Raw genomic sequence first — 17863 nt, forward strand, 5'->3', positions numbered from 1 at the left:
ATCTGAATATACTGAAAAAGAGTGGGAGTGAGATTTAGTAGGAAACATTTAACACATCCAAATTCATAATTTTTACTTAAGAAGTCATCATAAGTGCAAAAGTTAATTTTACTTATAATTTACTGGTAAGGACATACTGCAGTCACAGTTCATATCTTTTTTCATTTTTACATCTGTACTAATCATTACTGACATCATCTATCACTAAATATACCCATAATTCAAAGTCAGTTTCAGTAATACAGTAAAAATGCATTCTTTTCCTTATGCTTATCCAAATCAGGGTCCAGATAGGTGGCCAGTCTATTTATGGCCAACACATAGAGACAGGCAACCATTCACCAGCTAACTTCCATTTTTAATTTCATGCATGGAGTAGCTGCAGAAACCAGAAACTAAACACAGAAAGACCCCGGGGTTTTCTTGCTGTGGAGTGACAGCGCAAAACATTGCACAACTGATTTTATATCTTAGTAGAGCAAGTTTCATACTCTTTTTATAGTATGTTGGCCTCACTCATGTTATACTTGAAAATCTGCAGAGTGATGATAAGCTTAACAGCATTTCTAAACCAGGGGTAAAAGAAGGCATAGATCAAAGGATTTAGACACGAGTTAAAGTAAAATATAATGACCACAAAAGATGCAGCTGGATCATTGATTGCATTTTCATCAACAAGAGAAAAGTAGTAGAGTGGACAGAAGCATGCCAGAAACACAACTACAAGAATTCCAAGAGTCCTGGCTGCTTTCAGCTCAGATTTGTTTGTTTGATTCAGTGAGCGCTGCAGTGTGACAGATGTCACATGAGAGCGCATGGCACGAGCCTGAGACACAGCTGCCACAAATACTCTGATATACAGAACTACAATGACAGAAACCGGAACAATAAAGGAAAAAACAAGGTCAACAACAACAGCAATATCATTGATGACAAATGCACACTCTCCGTAGCAGGAATTATCCCTGCCTGGTTCAATTAGGATATCCTTTGTATAAAGACTGACGTAGAAAAAAGCATAAAACCAACACAGACAAACACTGAGTTTGACTTTCGCCAAAGTAATTCTGCTGGGATAATGCAGAGGGTCACAAATAGCCACATAGCGGTCAACTGATATTAGGACAATGTTCCCTATTGAAGCACAGACAATGTTGCTGGTTAAATACCAATAAAGAGAACAAATTATATCACCAAGTACCCAGCAGCCTGTGTTTCTAAGGATTCCTAATGGCATCAACAGGAGACCGACAAGAAAGTCTGAGACAGCCAGAGAAAGGAGGAGGATATTACTGGGTGTATGAAGCTTCCTGCAGAGACACAAAAGAATTTAATGCACATTATTAATGTCAAACTGTCTTCATTGAAAATGCTGCATTAGTAAGGCTTGATTCAGTCTAGGCAAACAGGACATTACAATCATGGTTAAAATACATCAAGCAAAATTCACTTAAGTGATATAATGTACATTAAAGTTGTCATATATTTAAAATTAATCTCTGCCTGAAGTAAGAGACTGAGATGATGACGAGAAGGTTTAGAGCAGCGGTGAGCAGAGAGATGCAGGACAGCACAGTGTTCAGGAGCACATCTTTGGACCAGTGAAGTGTTGGCTTCCTGCAGGAGCTGTTGAGGAGTTGTGGAAAACACAACTTGTTTTCTTTCTGCATCTCCATCATCAGACAGCCGCAGCTCTCTGATCAGAACTTTTTCTTATAAAGCTGATTAATCTCCACCTTCTCACCAAGCTCTTTCAGTTTTCAAGATGAGGAGCCTCCTCTTTCTCTCAACCAAACCTGTTAACGCAACACAACTTTTTTTTATACTCACTGTCTCACACACAATTGGTAAATAGTTTTGTCATTAACCTGGTATTAATATTGCTCATTATAGTTAGATTATTGTCTTGTTATGGTGACCTCAATTAACATCAGGTTTCATCCACACTCTGCAATGAGCAAACAACTTTAACAAGCTGTTTCCCCCACAGTTTGCAGAGGTTCAATTCTTCGTAAGAGGACACAGACATGCCCATCGCACAAATTGTTGATTCCAGTGGCTTGTAGTGAAGTTAGCTTCCAGACATGACAGCCAACTGTGGCCACAGATGGCAGCAGTCTACAGGATGGAGGCAACTGTAGGACATCCTTTGTGTGGCAGAACACTGTTTGAACAGGAACTATAAACAAAAACAGCGGATCATACTGGAAACCACTACTAAGGTCTTACTGAAACTTAGCATGTTATTCATTTATAATTCCTAATTTTATATCTCTTGGAGATATATCCTTTATATATTTATAAATGCACCATGCGGCTTAGAGTGAAACAGCATTTTGGTACACTGTATACTGCAGGGGTCTCAAACTCGCGGCCCGCGGGCCATTTGCGGCCCACGTCACCTCTACTTGCGGCCCGCATATTGATGTGAAGAAATAGTTGTAAAAAAATATGAAAAATATATTTAATATGAAGGCAGAGTGTTACAAGCACAGCCCTTTAAGACTGTAGCCTTTTTAAATGCACATAGACACTAAGGGTTTTCGGGAGGAGCCGGGCTGCTCTCTGAGAGGAAGCAGGAACCATGCTCTCCTGTGTTTTAAATGCACTTTAGAACAGCACACAGCAACACTACATATGAGCGGGCGTAGGGAGGTTTGGGGTCTTCACTCACCCCGGTTCTGTTAGCCGTCAGATTGGGGTCTGGGATGCGGGGCCTCCCTGCTACTGCAGATAAGGAGGTGGTCCGCTTGCCTCCACCCCAGAGAGAAGGGTTACATCTCCTGGGTCTAGGTGCGGCTTGCCCCTCTGGGGGCGAGGGTACCTGGACCCGGGATATAGAGTATGATTGGGGAGTGCGACTTTCTGTGCAGTGTCTATTTGTGTCTGTCTACACGTTGGGTGAGTGCCGAGTATTTGGTTGTGTATATGGGGGTGGGAACGCACGTTTGTGTCCGCGTGCGCCTGTTTGTCTGTGTCTATATGTCAGGTTGGGTCTTAGACTCAACCTCTCTGGGTACATCGCAGGCCCTCCAAAGTACGGAGGCCTATCTCCCCTCACCACACTCCCTGCGGTTCCCCCCCCTTTGGTGGTCCTCCTCGGGTCCTTGTACTCTGGGGCTTCTGGATATCTGGGGCCTAGATCTCCTCCATACCTGCTTAATGCCCTGGGGGACGGGGCTATGGCTCCCCACACTCCCTAGCAGATCGCTACATGGAGAAACCTTTGGAATACAAGCATGCTGATCCACGCAGGTGTACACACAGGTGTACACACGGGTGTTCACAGACGCGACTACACCTTTCTTGGCTGCTGCCTCAAAGCACATTGTGCACTGTCGATCTTGCGTGCTGCACAATATCGTTTATTTTCAGTATCTACTGTTATCTACTGCTAGCTAGTTTATTGTGATGGTGCTGTGTTTATTATGCTGCTCTTTTTTTGTTTGCTTTCTCTTCTGTTTTTTTTTCTCCATACAGGTGATCCAGGTGTTTTGTTTGTTTTTCTTTCTTTCTTCCCCCCTTTCTCACCGTCTCTTCTCCCCTCTGTCATGGTGCTGGGTCGTTGGCCCAGCGTTTTGTGTTTTATGATTATGTCCTTCTGTTCTAGTTCTTCGGTGCCCTCCCCCCTTGTGTCCGGTTTAGGTTCTAGATTTCCTGTTTTGTTCTGAAAGTCTGTGTCTGTTGTCATTGTGTTCAGATTGTCTCCTCCGGACCTCATGTGTATTGGGTTCAGCTGTTCTTCCCTCCTGTGTGTGATTACCCGATTACCTTGTGTGTGTATATTTAGTGGGTGTCGGTCTGTGTTCATTGTCGGCTCGTCTGCGTTCATCTGTGTATCTCTGCGTTTTTGGTATCCTCCGTCAGTCTGCATCTCTCTGCTTTTCACCCCGTGCCCTGAGGATTTCTAGTTGCTCTTTAGTTTTCCCAGTTTAGGTTTCCGTTAGTATGTCTCATGATTCGTTGCCTGTTCCTGCCACTGTCACCTGTAAATAAAACCTCACTCATATCATCAGTCGGCTGCCTGCATTTTGGGTCCTCCTTTCATTCCACAACACGACTGCTGCCCCAGCCGTGACAGTACGAGCCGACCAAACATGGACCCAGCATTATCCGCACCTTCCCAGGAGTTTCGGGAGGAAGTGATTGACTCTGTTTCGAGGTTGGTTAACCTGTGGCTTGAACGTGAGGGAGAGGAATTTCACCGCGCTGTAGAAGCCAGGCTACAGCAGCTAATTTCTGCTCACCCCTGGCTACTGGACTCTCTTCACCCGCTTGCACAGGACTTCCTTCTGAAAGAACTGCACCTTCACCTCCAGCCGCTACTGCTTCCCGACCCAGCCCGGTGGTGAATGTTTTGCACTGCCCGCCGGGCAATCTGCGGCCCGGCCCGCCGGATGTGGAATTACCCGGCCGGTCGGAGCTATCCCCGAGAAGGAAGCGACGTTCACGCCGCCGACGCCCATCGCCACAGCCGGGTCCCGAGGCTTCTGAGTTGCTGTGGTGAGTGGAAAAGACACTCTGTCTGTTTCGCCAGACCTTGTGACTGTTTATACCGGGGCTGTGTTTTTTGAGTCAGCTGCCCAGCCGTCACCTCCATCACATTCAGCCTCACAATCCATAGCCCAGTCAATAGCTCAGTTGGTAGACGACTCATCAGCCTTATCATCAGCTCAGCCACCTATTCAGCCATCATCTTCACCAACTCCTCCGGTACAGCAAGCAATGACAGTTCAGCCCATAAAGGACAGGTCAACAACTTCCTATTCTATTTTATTTTTCTATATATTACTTTGGTTGTAACTATCTTTCTCTATAAAATTTAATTGACTTCTACGGTGGCCTGCTTTTGTTAATAGTAACATGAGTAACGTCCAACATTTTCTCCCCTTTAGCATTTGGCATCTTCCCAACTATATAATGTACTACCATAATCTAAACCCAGTCAATAAAACAGAATTTTCTTAAAGCAGACATCAGCGACCCAAAAAAGTCTGCAGCTCCAAACTCTCATGTGAACCTTTCAGTCTCCCCTCCGTTCTCTCTTCTCCTCCTGCTCATGGCAAAGCAAAACAAAGCAAAGCATTCCCCCTTCGCATCCTAACCTTGGTCCCGTCTTTGTCTCAGTGTCAGGTCACATTTCAGTCACACATTCAGTCATTCACTCAAGATATTTGCTGACAGTGGAGACTAATAATCAAATTCTCCACCCTCAGCAACATGAGCTCATTCATTTGTTTTATTTTGTTTTGTTTTTTGTTTTTGGAAAAGAGTTCTTTATTATCTTACAACCTGATCAGATCGACACAGATGGCCTTCTCCTCAGCCAGTTGTAATCTGGAAAAGGTCATCTTAAATTTGTTCTCCCAAAACTTTTACAGCGCTGTTAATTCAATCTTGCAGGCCTGCTTAGAACAAAAATGAGAAAAAGAGAGCTGATTATTAGCTCATCAAAACACAAAACATAATCACCTGCCACGATTTCCCTAAGTGCACTGTTACAATTATAAAGGCCCATTATAGACATGTCCATGTTTAATAAAACTCCCTCTATTGAAATAAGAAAACAAGCCAAACCTAACTGACAGAATCAACCCATCAATAAAACAACAACCCCAAAAATCTTAATCAGAGAAAACTTTTGCTTACTAATCTAACAATATGTTGGCCTCAGGTTCTTCAGCATCCTGACACTCTGAGGTCAACTGACATAATTTCACCTGCTAAATACACAGAAAATCTTGTTAAAAGCCACACAGTTTTGCACAACATTAACATTAATTCCCATTAAGCCCTTTCTAAAAACATTATAACAATCGATCATCACTAAATTCTAAATTTCTTTTCCAAATCTGGAATACTGCACTTAGTCACAGACCTGACCACTTTATTTAATTATCCTGTATTTTACCATTATATATTTTACCAAGCAATTCTTCTCATTCACAGACATGTTGTCAGGCTCAGGAGGGACTCGGAGGCAGACCGTCACTTAAGTTCGTGATTTATTTACACACACAGACACCAGGTGCGAATATATACGGGTGAGGGGGCACAGGAAGAGGGTCTCCGGGGAACACAGGCACGGGAAGAAGAGGGCTAGGTACAAAATCCACTGAAGCTCAGGTAGCTCGGACTCCGGCTTTAGCTCACCAACGGCGGTCCTCAGGCTGGCGAGAATTCTAACACAGAGAGGAAAGGCAGGTAAGTAGTGGCACAACAGAAACTCGAAAAACGGCTCAGATAGGTGATGACACTGACGAGTGTTACACAATAATCCAGCGAGGAAGCACTCTCAGCAGCCGCCTTAAGAAGTGGGTGAGATGGTTGCTTGCAGGTGTCCGAGCCAGGGGCTGGAGCCGTCACGACTCCGCCCCGGTAGAGCGCAGTGCGCGGGAGGGGAGAGAGAGAGATGCAGCACAACAAAAACACTTGTAGCCATACAGAGTCAGCCGAGAAGGCACAGGGTCATGACACATGTTTCTTTCACAGCCAGAAAGGAAGCTTCAGTTCTTTTTTTTTTTTGTCGCCACACATTCAGCTAATTTTCATACTCTCTCCTCTCATAAGAAGTTGCCTTGACAAGAGAAATGCATATTTAAAACATTACCACATAATTAAATTATTATTTTATTTTCTTTCTAGAGTAATAACTTGTTTTGCTCAATTGGCACAAAAGCACTTCTAATTCACTATTCTAAAACTACTTTACACTTCCAATCACTGGTTTATCCTTTTTCCTTTTCACAAAAATCCCTCTATTTTCATGGAACTCCCTGAGTTATTCCTCAACTTCAAACTTAAGTGTGTTAAATCTCCACCATTTAGCATTTATGTCATGTATTCGCATTCATGAATGTAAGCATGTCTTCATTGCGTGTATGTATTTGTATTCAGATTAATATTGAGTGTAAGCTGGTCTTCATTGCCTTGATGTGTTTTTATAATCAGGTTTAATTCATGCATCTTTGCACTGAGCTGTGGATTCAAACTGTCTCACTTCTGATTCTTTCTTAAAAATAATTTCACATGTAACAATTTGTATATGTGTCTTTTCTATTCAATTGTTCAATTCAATAATTGTTAGTTTATTTATTTCTTTATCTCTCTCTCTCTCTTTTTTTTATTTTTTTATTTTTTACCTCTCTGTTGTGATGTTCTGGACATTTCTAAACCTCCATGAGTTCAGTCTCAATCTTCAATCCAATTTCCCACATGCTTTCACTGCATCATGTCTCGGTTCACCTCTCACTGATCCTCGTCCCTGTTCTCACAGTTTTCTGTGTGGCCTCGCAGATCAACACAGGCCCAAATCAGCTGTTTCCTCTCTCCATTCCTTCTCTCTTGATCTTTTCAGTCTTTTCTTGGAGGATATCTCCCAGCATGGCAAATATGAAACTCAGTATCCAGTACTGTCCAGTGCTTTTGCACAGTCATCCCACTGTTCAACTTCCCAGCTTGTAATTCAGAGTGCATGTTCCATCAAGTGTTTCCTTACATGCTGCTGCTGGAGTCTTCAGTGTTATAGGTCAGTTGCACTGTCTTTTTGCCTGCTGTTAATTCTTCGAGTACACGGTGTTCTGTCTGTCTTCTGTCTTCATCAGGAGACTGACTGTCCTTTAAGCTTCTTCTCAGGATGAGGACAGAATGAGAGGTGAAGCTGTCAAATCTTTAAGCCAAAGCCTGGCCTGTTTTCGTCCCAATTCTGTTAATCTATCATTTTGCCGCTGTACTCACGTTTTCAAGTTGAGAAGAGTCCACCTGTATTGACACACTAAAACATTTATTTAATATCATTTTCATTACCATTTCTTAACACTACCTAGATTTTTAACACGTCTCTCTCTCTCTGATTGCACACTCCACATATCAGCCAGTTTCCTTTTATGGGCATGCAAGCTTGTTCACTTCCTGCCAGACACACACACACACACACACACACACACACACACACACACACACACACACACACACACACACACACACACACACACACACACACACACACACTCTTCTCTTCAGTAAATTTTCATCTACAACCTAACCGAACTCTTATTTTATATTTACAGTCTATAGACCCTATGTAACTCTGCTACGTGTTAATATAAAAAGAATGGACCCTCAGTACACACACACATGCACACACTTTTTTTTTTTCTTTTTTTTTTTGCCTGTCCCGTTTGGCTCTTTTGCCATCAGAATTGTTGTCTAAAGGCAAAGAAAGATGCCCAACGGATTTACTTTACCAAATTGACCATCCCAGCCTTGCCATAATGGTCCATTTGATTCACCTTTTATTGTTTATTTTATTTTCACTTACTGAACATGGGACAGACTTGACTGGGGGAAAGAAGGGGAGAAAGAAAGAGGGAAAGAGAAACAGCTGAGAAGAGGGACGGGGGAGAAGGGCAAAAACCAAAAACCAACAGAATGAGCAGAAAAAGAAAAAAAAGAAGAAAAACAGAAAAAAAATGCATATATCGATCACCTGGATCACCTGCTGAGAAAGAAAAAAGAAAACAAGCAGAACAGAACAAGAGTAATAGAATAAACAACATCACAATGATATATGGGAATATGACAGTAAATACTAAATGTTAAACATTATTGTGCAGCACATAAGATCAACAGAACACAGTGTGCTTTGAGGTAGGAGCCAAAAAGGGTGTAGTTTGTGGGTGTGATCACCCGTGTGTACACCTGTGAGCATGGACGCACTTGTTTTTTGTTTTTTAAAAGGTTCCTTCATGTAATGATCTGCTAGAGGGTGTGGGGGGGCCACAGCCCCGTCCTCCAGGGCATGAAGCAGGTGTGGAGGAGATCAAAACTCCAGACATCCAGAGGCCCCCAGAACACAAGAGACCAAGGAAGACCAACAGAGGGGCAGCCGCGCCACTGTCCCAGAAAGAGCTGAGGAGAGTCCCAGATGAGGGCTCACTCAGCAGCCGCGGAGCAGAAGCCAGGGGGAGTTGCAGTGACGCGCCCGTGAGCTCCGTCGGCAGCCAGCCGTGCCTGAGTGACCGAGCCCCAGGCCGAGAGGCCGGGGGCACCCCACCTCCGAAGTGGCCCGAGCGAGCCCCAGGCTCCAGGCCCCGATAAGCGGCCGCCAAGGAGTGAGCCGGTGTGTACCTGGACGCCCATCCCCGGACACAAAGAACCACCAACGCACCGACGTCTGAGGGAGTCCGCCACTGGCAGGGGAAGTGGTGGTAGGGGGAGATAGGCCTCCATACCTTGGAGGGCCTAAGATGTCCCCAGAGAGGTGGCGCCTGACACCCAACCTGACATATAGACACAGAAATACAGGCACACACATATACAAACATCCATTCCCACCCTCATGCTCTCATATACACTTACTCCACACTCAACCAACGTGGAGACAGACATAAAGAGACGCTGTACACACGATCACACTCCCCAAGCGTACTCTACAAACCGGGTCTAGGTACCCTTGCCCCTGGAGGGGGGGGAACTGCACCCAGACCCAGGTGGTGTTACCCTTTTCCCTGCGGTGGGGGGAGGCAGACCGCCCCGACTCCGCAGCAGCAGGGAGGCCCCACACTCCAGACCGCAGTCGGACGGCCAACTCCTCCTCCTAGCCCCCCCGCTCCAGCAGGTCGCAGAGAATGGGGGTGAGAGAAGACTCCAAACCTCCCTCCACCCGCTCATTGTAGTGTTGATGCATGTGTGTTCTAAGGTGCATTTAAAACCCAGGAGGGCATGGAGCTACCTGCCAGAGAGCAGCAGGTAAGCGCATGGTCCCTCCTGCTGGCCCTCAATGTCTACGTGTATTTAACATTGAGAGGTGGGCAACGACGCCAGGGGTGGGGTGTGCACCCTGATGGTACTTTGGATTCCGTGTACACATGCACACACTTAAATATACTCAGCTCTTTGCATTTGCAAGCATTCACATCAAAATCTTCAATGTGCTTATCAGAGCTCTTTTGGTACAAATCCTGAGGACAATTAACAGTTTTTCCACACATATCACCATTCTTTCAGCTCAGTTTTGTAGCATCATTCACACAATACTTTCATCAGCATTTTGCACACTTCCCTGAGCTTCCTTAAAAGATAATCGTCTCACACACACACACACATACCACACCCTTTTCTCTCAAAACAATGTGCACCTTTAATCATTCATCCAAATAACAATTTTACACTTCATTTATACATTCACACATTTATAAAGACACCGACTGCCAAGATAAATAATTTTCCTTTCCAAATCACAACTTCACATCATCTTCCTTTAGTACTAGTCACCACTGACAATTAACCAAGGTCCCAAGTCTTGGCAGTGTGGTCAACTGAGATACCGGAGCGAAGGGGGAGGTTCTCACCTCTGAACTTGTGTGCACTCCTGGGGGTCACACCGCCGTCCTAGATTAATTTAAATAACTTTAAAAACATTACTGGGGACTCTAACACCCAGTTTACTGATGTCCAGGCCCAGCCTTCTGACCAAAAGGGACTCCTACCCTGAAACCAATGTCCAATTACCTACTCTCTAATCTCTTTTCACTTGGCTGAAAAGATTACACTCAACACATCAACTTTAAACTTCACTTTATCATTAACAACAATAAGCTTTTATCAAATATTCCTAGACTTTACTTTACTTCACTCAAAATTACCATGGACATGTCACCCGAAATCTACTTAACAGATTTTATAATTGACTTTAATTTCGCCACTACTGAGCCAATTTGACGGTGACGATCATCAACTCGGTGAACAGATAATTTAGATTTCATCCAATATGCACAATTTTGCTTTTACTTTGAACAGGCTTGTGCCTACCTTTAAATCTTTTTAGACTGGTCTGTTGTCCGCCTCATATCAGATTGTACCTTAAGCTCCGAATTAGTCCTCTCAGCCGCAAAAGAATCCGGGTCACTGCACCAATTATTAAATTCAGTTCTTTGCATTCTTTTGGTGGCAAAGAAAAACATGGCTCAAAGTGGTCTAACTCAAAAAATGATCTTTAATTTTACATTTCCAAAAAAGGAGACTGAGCACACACAGCTCTGAAGCAGCAGCAGCCTGCCTGATGTACATATATACTTCCTCTAGACGTCACGCACACTTTAAGTTTCGATCCAACACTTAGTTTCACTTTCTTTCTGCACCTCATATGCTCTGCAAAAGCATGCAGTTTCCTGTCAGTACGTTTTGGCTCAGACTCTAGTCAGAGCTGGCCCTTTTAGACTACATTAAAAACAAGTAACAATATGCACTAAATAAGCACTAACAATATATTAATTTCGTGACAGCGTGAGGGAGGGAGAAAAAGGAAAGTGAAAAGTACAGGTGCTACCGAGCAGAAACGGGAGATGGAAGCATGTAAATATAAAAATAACCACTGCAGCCAAAAAGAGTGCCTGACGAGCCCAGTAAGCTATTAAGACTCGACTTTACACTGTGTTCGTGTTTTCCTGCGAAACAAAAAAGTTCTGCTGCAGCAGCCTTTCAAAGCCTCTTTCTGTCTCTCGCTTGCAACGTAGACAGTAAAGCTAGTTCCCGGCTACGAGCCCGACACGGAACCCAAAGTAATAGCCAGAGGTCTCCTTACCACGGTTCGGAGCCGCGGACCTGGCCGAGGTAAGAAGAGAGTGCAAACATGTTGAGGCCTGTGTTAGTTCAGTGAGAGATTTATTTGGAAAGAAAACAATTTTCACTTGCAGTCGAAAACTAATGTGCACACTTATGCCTGCATTTTTATTTTGTTAAATACAAACAAAATTGTAGCAAAAGTGCTGCCACGTGTCTGGCCAGAAAGAGCTGTTTATTTGGTAGTTCAATGAAACTACTGTACTATACTGTACTATACTGCTGAGTGACTGTCTTCTGGTCAAATACATTTCATTGCAATGTTGACCCTGCGCTAACTTGCGTATGACAAATGAAACTGAAACTGAAAGGCTTCAGATAGTTAAGAGTGAGGAAAAAAATTGCATTCATGTTTGCAATTTTGTCTTGTTACACAATATTTGGAATTACATTTTAAAAAAAAAAAACCCACTACGTTTTAAGAAATATTAGTGGGTGTTTTCGTTTTTGTTTTTTTGTACTACTTGGACACTAAAGTGGCCCTCCAATGAGATGACGGTGCCAGAAGTGGCCCGCGGCTCATTTGAGTTTGAGACCCCTGGTATACTGTGTAGACCACTGTACTGATAGTAAAGCTCTTGAATCTTTAATCTTGAATCTTATAAGCATCAGGGTTTCTGGAGCTCTGGCATTAGGCTTTTCACTCTGCCTCACATTTTGACTCCAAACCAACTCTGACATCACTGACTGTGAGGTGGGGGCAATAAATCCAGCTGTGGCTGTCAAGCCTATAGTGTTATTTTACCCTAAAAAACTTTTTTTGCTATTTGACATTGTTCTCAAGCTCTCATTATGTCAAGCTTATCTGAGAAGCTTATCTAGTTTTAGCTATCGTCTTTTTATCTTGGTTCTAAAATGTAGTTTGTGGTTCTTTGTAAAGCTGTTCTGGTTTTTTATTCTTTGTATATTGTTGTTATTTTAGTTTTTATGTATTTCCCTTTCCATTTCTGCTGACAGTGTCAGCCAGATCATGACTATGAACCCTGTGTGAAGCAGTTGTTTCTCCCGCTCTATAATACACAAATGGTACATTAAGGACAATAACCACCTGGCGAAATTCTATTTTAATTAGACCCTAAATAGAACTTTTTTTTCTCATGCCAAAAGCACCGCTTGATCTCTGATATTCCAAAATAATCCCCCTGTAGTCATTTTTTACTGTTAATGCCATTGTTTTAGTTTTAGCCTTTATCTAAGCTGAAGTCTTTCAATGTCTTGAGGACCATCAAAATGTATATGAATGTGGTTGGTGTGATGGAAAATTTGTCTTTCCAGTCATCTAACCTCTGTCAATTATTGGTATGTAATTTGAACTGTCTTGTACAAAAATGTATTTGCAAAGATGGGAAAACAACTGACTCTAAGTTGTGTTGATGGCCACAGCACAGTTCATGATCAGGCTGGTGCTCACATGATGTTGAGAATTTAACTCCCAACTGCTGAACAGACAAAGATTGTATCCACACAAAGGGTATAAAGGAACTGCTATGATTGTGCTTTTTGCTGAAACCCTACTTGGTTCAAGTATGTGGATGACACCTGGGTGAAAATCAAATCTGGACATATCAAGGGATGAACCAACACATCAAGTTCACCAGAGAGGATAAGAAAAATTACAGGTTAGGCTTCTTAGACTGTGAGACTTTCATCAGTAATGGGGGACAGTTAAAAGTCAATGTGTACCCTAAACCAATACATACGGATCAGTTTTTAAGGTTTGACTCTCAGAGCAAACACCATCACCAGACATACAGTGGCCAGCAGAAGAACGTCATATCATGGAGGCCCTGAGTAAATGTGGTTATCCCAGTGAGACATTTGTCAAAGCTGGGAAGGCACCTAAAGAAAGCTCCAGGCGATCCAGGAGAGAAAGACAACTGCTGTCTAAGCGAAAACCCTTAGTGATCCTTTATGTGTCAGGATTATCGAAACAGTTGAGAAACATTATCTCTAAACACCGCGTCTCTGTGGCTTTTAAACCTCAACACAAGCTGTGCCAAAAAGTGGTGCACCCCAAGGTTCGAATCCCCTGACACGAACAGAGTAATACAGTGTACGCTGTCAAGAGCCAAGAGGATCGCCATGATTTATACATTGTGAAAACCAAACAACCGCTGCCTAAGTGGATTGTACAACAGGAGAGATAGACAGTGGACACTCTTTCAATGATGAGGATGTACACATCCTGAACAGGAAGAAAGTGAGGAGTCAAGGAGGCCATATACATGAAAAAGGAAAAGACCTTCTTTGAATTGAGGTGGACAGATCTTGTAATGCTGTGATTGCAACCATTCCCCAACTCTCTGAGAATAGTACTCATGGCCATTGTCACTGATCAGTGATGAATGATCAATATCATTGTCTTTGAGCTGTGGTTGTTGGGGCGACCGTGGCTCAGGGGGTTGGGAAGCGTATCTGTAACCGGAAGGTTGCCGGTTCGATCCCTGGGCTCTCTGTCCTGGTCATTGTGTCCTTGGGCAAGACACTTCACCTACCACCTACTGGTGTTGGCCAGAGGGGCCGATGGCGCGATATGGCAGCCTCGCTTCTGTCAGTCTGCCCCAGGGCAGCTGTGGCTACAACCGTAGCTTGCCTCCACCAGTGCGTGAATGCGAGAGTGAATGAATAGTGGCATTGTAAAGCACTTTGGGTGCCTTGAAAAGCGCTATATAAATCCAATCCATTATTATTATTATTATTATTATTATTATTATTAATGGTCATAACAATTACCATATTAATGATGAAGAAACTGACCTCAAAGCTCATTTTTTGCCAGTGGCGCTAGATTGAGTTATTATGCAAAATGTACTTTTTATAAGAATGGGGAAACGTGCAGTCAGCTGAGACTGAAGAAGTCATTTGGATGAGTGACGAAATGTTTCTCTCACTGAAAATACTACGTCCAGACGAACAGAATCAGCATTTTGGGATTTTCTTACCTGGATGATTGAGCATGCATTAATACATTATTACACAATGTAATAAAATTGTTGTGTAACGCTTCTCAAAGTTTTAGCTATAAAACATCTTGTTTAATTTGCATTTATTTATACCTTATTTTGCTGGAATAGGCAGCCAGTCTGTCTATGATGACATCATACACACTGTGTGAGGAGTTGTCGTTATAGGAGTATAATTATACAAATATTGGTGTCGGGACAACAAACACCTAACAAAACTATGACCACTAAGCCCTAAACAGTCTTTTCAATGGCAAAAATGTATTTTTAAAACACAGCTATTGTTACATTTCTTACATTACATTTTATTATTGTTGTATATAGATAATTATATAAAATGAGTAATAAAAGCTTAAGCCTGCTTATACATCTGTCTTATTTTCATTACTTGTCATTTCCAGTTAATGTTAACATAATTTTGGAAAACCTTTAAATTTGGATAGAAAGTTATTTTTATGGTATGACCTATTTCTGTAGGCCCCTTTAAAAATAAAATACATGGTAATATGGTACTTATGAAACCAGTATAACAGTGGTAAATGATAATAGCAACAGACAGAGAGACAATACTAAAGTTAACATTTGTCCCGATTCGTGATTGAGGTGAGAGACAAACGACCACAAGTCCAAGTGCGTCAAAACAATGATTTTATGTGGAGGAAATACACCATCACAATCCTCAGCATGAATCCCCCAAAGAAAGCTTACTCAGAATGTTTTATGTATTATTATGCCCCTTCATGCGTCAAAGCAGATACATAACATGCATAAACTACAATAACCACAACCTTTGACACATTCAAAAAGAGCATTTTCTCCGTCTTGACGCCAGGTGCTTCCTGTTGATCTTCTTACTCTCGCTTATCTCTGGAACATCAGAACCACATCCTACAAAAAACTGTCACTTATGCAGGCACAAAATGCAGTTACAAGCAAAATATGAGTCTATATACTATGTGTGTGTGTGCAGGTAAACTGTGTGTGTCTCGCACTGAGGTCGAGACATCTCAGTGCACTCTGTCTCATGTCTCACCTCGCCAACTAAAGCTTATAACCTCTTACTAGACAGAAAGCCAACTCCTCTGTAACTGAAACTATATGTGTAATATATTGAATAAATGTTTTAATCAAATGCCGCTACTCAAAGCTTAATAAAAAGGATATAAACGAATAAAAAGGATATGAATGAATAAACATGATATTAAAATGATATAATCCCCACACATTCTTAATCACACTGAGCCAAAAGCTGGATAAAGTCTATGTAAAAAGTATTAGTACCTTTAAAAAAGTACTTCATGAAATTTTACTGGCAATTTCCTTCTCGGAAGTGGCATATAATATAAATAATCAAATAAAAATAAGAAATAATAAAATACATTGCCGCAACACTATCATACTTTAATGACATTTTCTATATTTCCTCATTTGTGACAAGGTCAAAATTTTCATTTTCAGATTTCTGAATTTATTGATTTATTGATTTCAATTGTTAGTAGAGTGGATTTCCTTATCTTTTTAAAACATGTTTGCTTCACTAGTGTCATGCTTAAAAATCTGCAGAGTGATAATAAGTTTAACAGCATTTCTAAACCAAGAGTAAAAAAGGGCATACATCAGTGGGTTTAGACACGAGTTAATGTAAAACACAATGATCAGAAAAAATGTAGATGAGTCATTGATCACATTTACTTCAATAAGAGAGTAACAGTAAAACGGAAGGTAACATGCGAGAAACACAACTACAAGAACTCCAAGGTTCCTGGCTGCTTTCAGTTCAGATTTGTTTGCTTGATTGCTTGAACGCTGAAGTGTGACAGCTGTAACATGAGAGCGCATGGAACGAGCTTGAGACACAGCCACCACAAACACTCTCATATAAAGAACTATGATAACAGATACTGGAAAAATAAAAGATAACACAAGATCAATAAACCTTGCAATATCATTAATGACAAACACACACTCTCCATAACAGGAATTATACCTGGCCGGCTTAATTAGAACATCCTTTGTTAAAAGACTGCCGTAGAAGGTTGAACAAAACCAACACAAACAAACACAGAGTTTGACTCTTGCCACGGTAATTCTGGTGGGGTAATGAAGAGGGTGACAAATAGCTACATAGCGGTCAACTGAAATGAGAACTATGTTCCAAGTTGAAGCACAGAAAAGACCGGCTGTCAGATAAGTATAAACAGAACACATAAGATCACCAAGTACCCAGCAGGCCGTGTTTCTAATTATTTCTAGTGGCAGCATAAGGAGACCAGTGAGAAAGTCTGAGACAGCCAGAGAAAGGAGGAGGATGTTAGTGGGTGTGTGAAGCTGCCTAAGGAGAGAGAAAAAAAGAATATATTACACATTAATAATGTAAAAATGTCTTCACTAATTCCATTGGTTTTTAAGACTTAAACTACAATTTCAGCTGAGAAGTTAATTTCTGCCTGAAGTAAGAGACTGAGATGATGACGAGAAGGTTTAGAGCAGCAGTGAGCAGAGAGATGCAGCACAGCACAGTGTTCAGCAGCACAGCTTTGGACCAGTGAAATGTTGGCTTCCTGCAGGAGCTGTTGAGGAGTTGTGGAAAACAAAGCTCGGCTTCTTTCTGCATCTCCAAAATCATACAGCTGCAGCTCTCTGATCAGAGCTTCTTGTCACATAGGGGATTTATCTCGCCACACCTCCACACCCCCTTCACCTCTCCTTCTTCTCTTCCCTACCAACAGAACCTCATACACAATCAACAGATTGTGGTTCTGTTTTATTGTGTCCTCCAGCAACGTACTGATCACTTTCAGTCGTCAAGAACTGAATGACAGTGGCCTCAGCCTGAACGCACACTTTACAGCATCCCACCCGAGACTGCAAGATGATCAAGCACTCTGTGGGTTATTTTTGGGCACAGGAAGCAATGCAGATGATAAAAGAAACACTGCAAAATCTCCAGTGTTAAATTGACACTAGAAAGTGTCTATAGTTGTCCACTCTTTTGAGTGTTAAATTAACACTTTTGACAGTATTAGATTTCTAATAGTAACCTAGTCAGTATTAAAGATTAACAATGACTAACATTAGCAGTGTGTTTTTTCTAACACTGAAATGTTACCAGCATTTTTAGTTATTTTCCAGTGATAGAAAATCAGCACTACTCAGTGTTAGTCATTGTTAATCTTTAACACTGACTAGGTTACTGTTAGAAATCTAACACTGTCAAAAGCATTAATTTAACACTCAGGAGAGTGGACACATAGACACTTTCTAGTGTCAATTTAACA

At 42.0% G+C, this 17863-nt stretch overlaps 2 protein-coding genes across 2 annotated transcripts; both read right to left on the reverse strand.

The window, feature by feature from the left end:
• Window positions 1–496: 496 nt before the first annotated feature.
• Window positions 497–1679, reverse strand: LOC308410445 (trace amine-associated receptor 13c-like; the record flags this gene model as incomplete). Its single annotated transcript, XM_080903780.1, has 2 exons — window positions 497–1310; window positions 1504–1679. 2 exons carry the CDS (start codon window positions 1677–1679, stop codon window positions 497–499), a joined length of 990 nt encoding a protein of 329 aa, XP_080759906.1.
• A 14424-nt stretch (window positions 1680–16103) lies between these two features.
• LOC308410446 (trace amine-associated receptor 13c-like) lies at window positions 16104–17199 on the reverse strand (the record flags this gene model as incomplete). Its single annotated transcript, XM_080903781.1, has 2 exons — window positions 16104–16917; window positions 17033–17199. 2 exons carry the CDS (start codon window positions 17197–17199, stop codon window positions 16104–16106), a joined length of 981 nt encoding a protein of 326 aa, XP_080759907.1.
• Between the last annotated feature and the right edge of the window lie 664 nt (window positions 17200–17863).

Source organism: Rhamphochromis sp. 'chilingali' (genome assembly GCF_963969265.1).
Source record: "Rhamphochromis sp. 'chilingali' genome assembly, chromosome: 14".
Lineage (NCBI taxonomy): Eukaryota > Metazoa > Chordata > Actinopteri > Cichliformes > Cichlidae > Rhamphochromis > Rhamphochromis sp. 'chilingali'.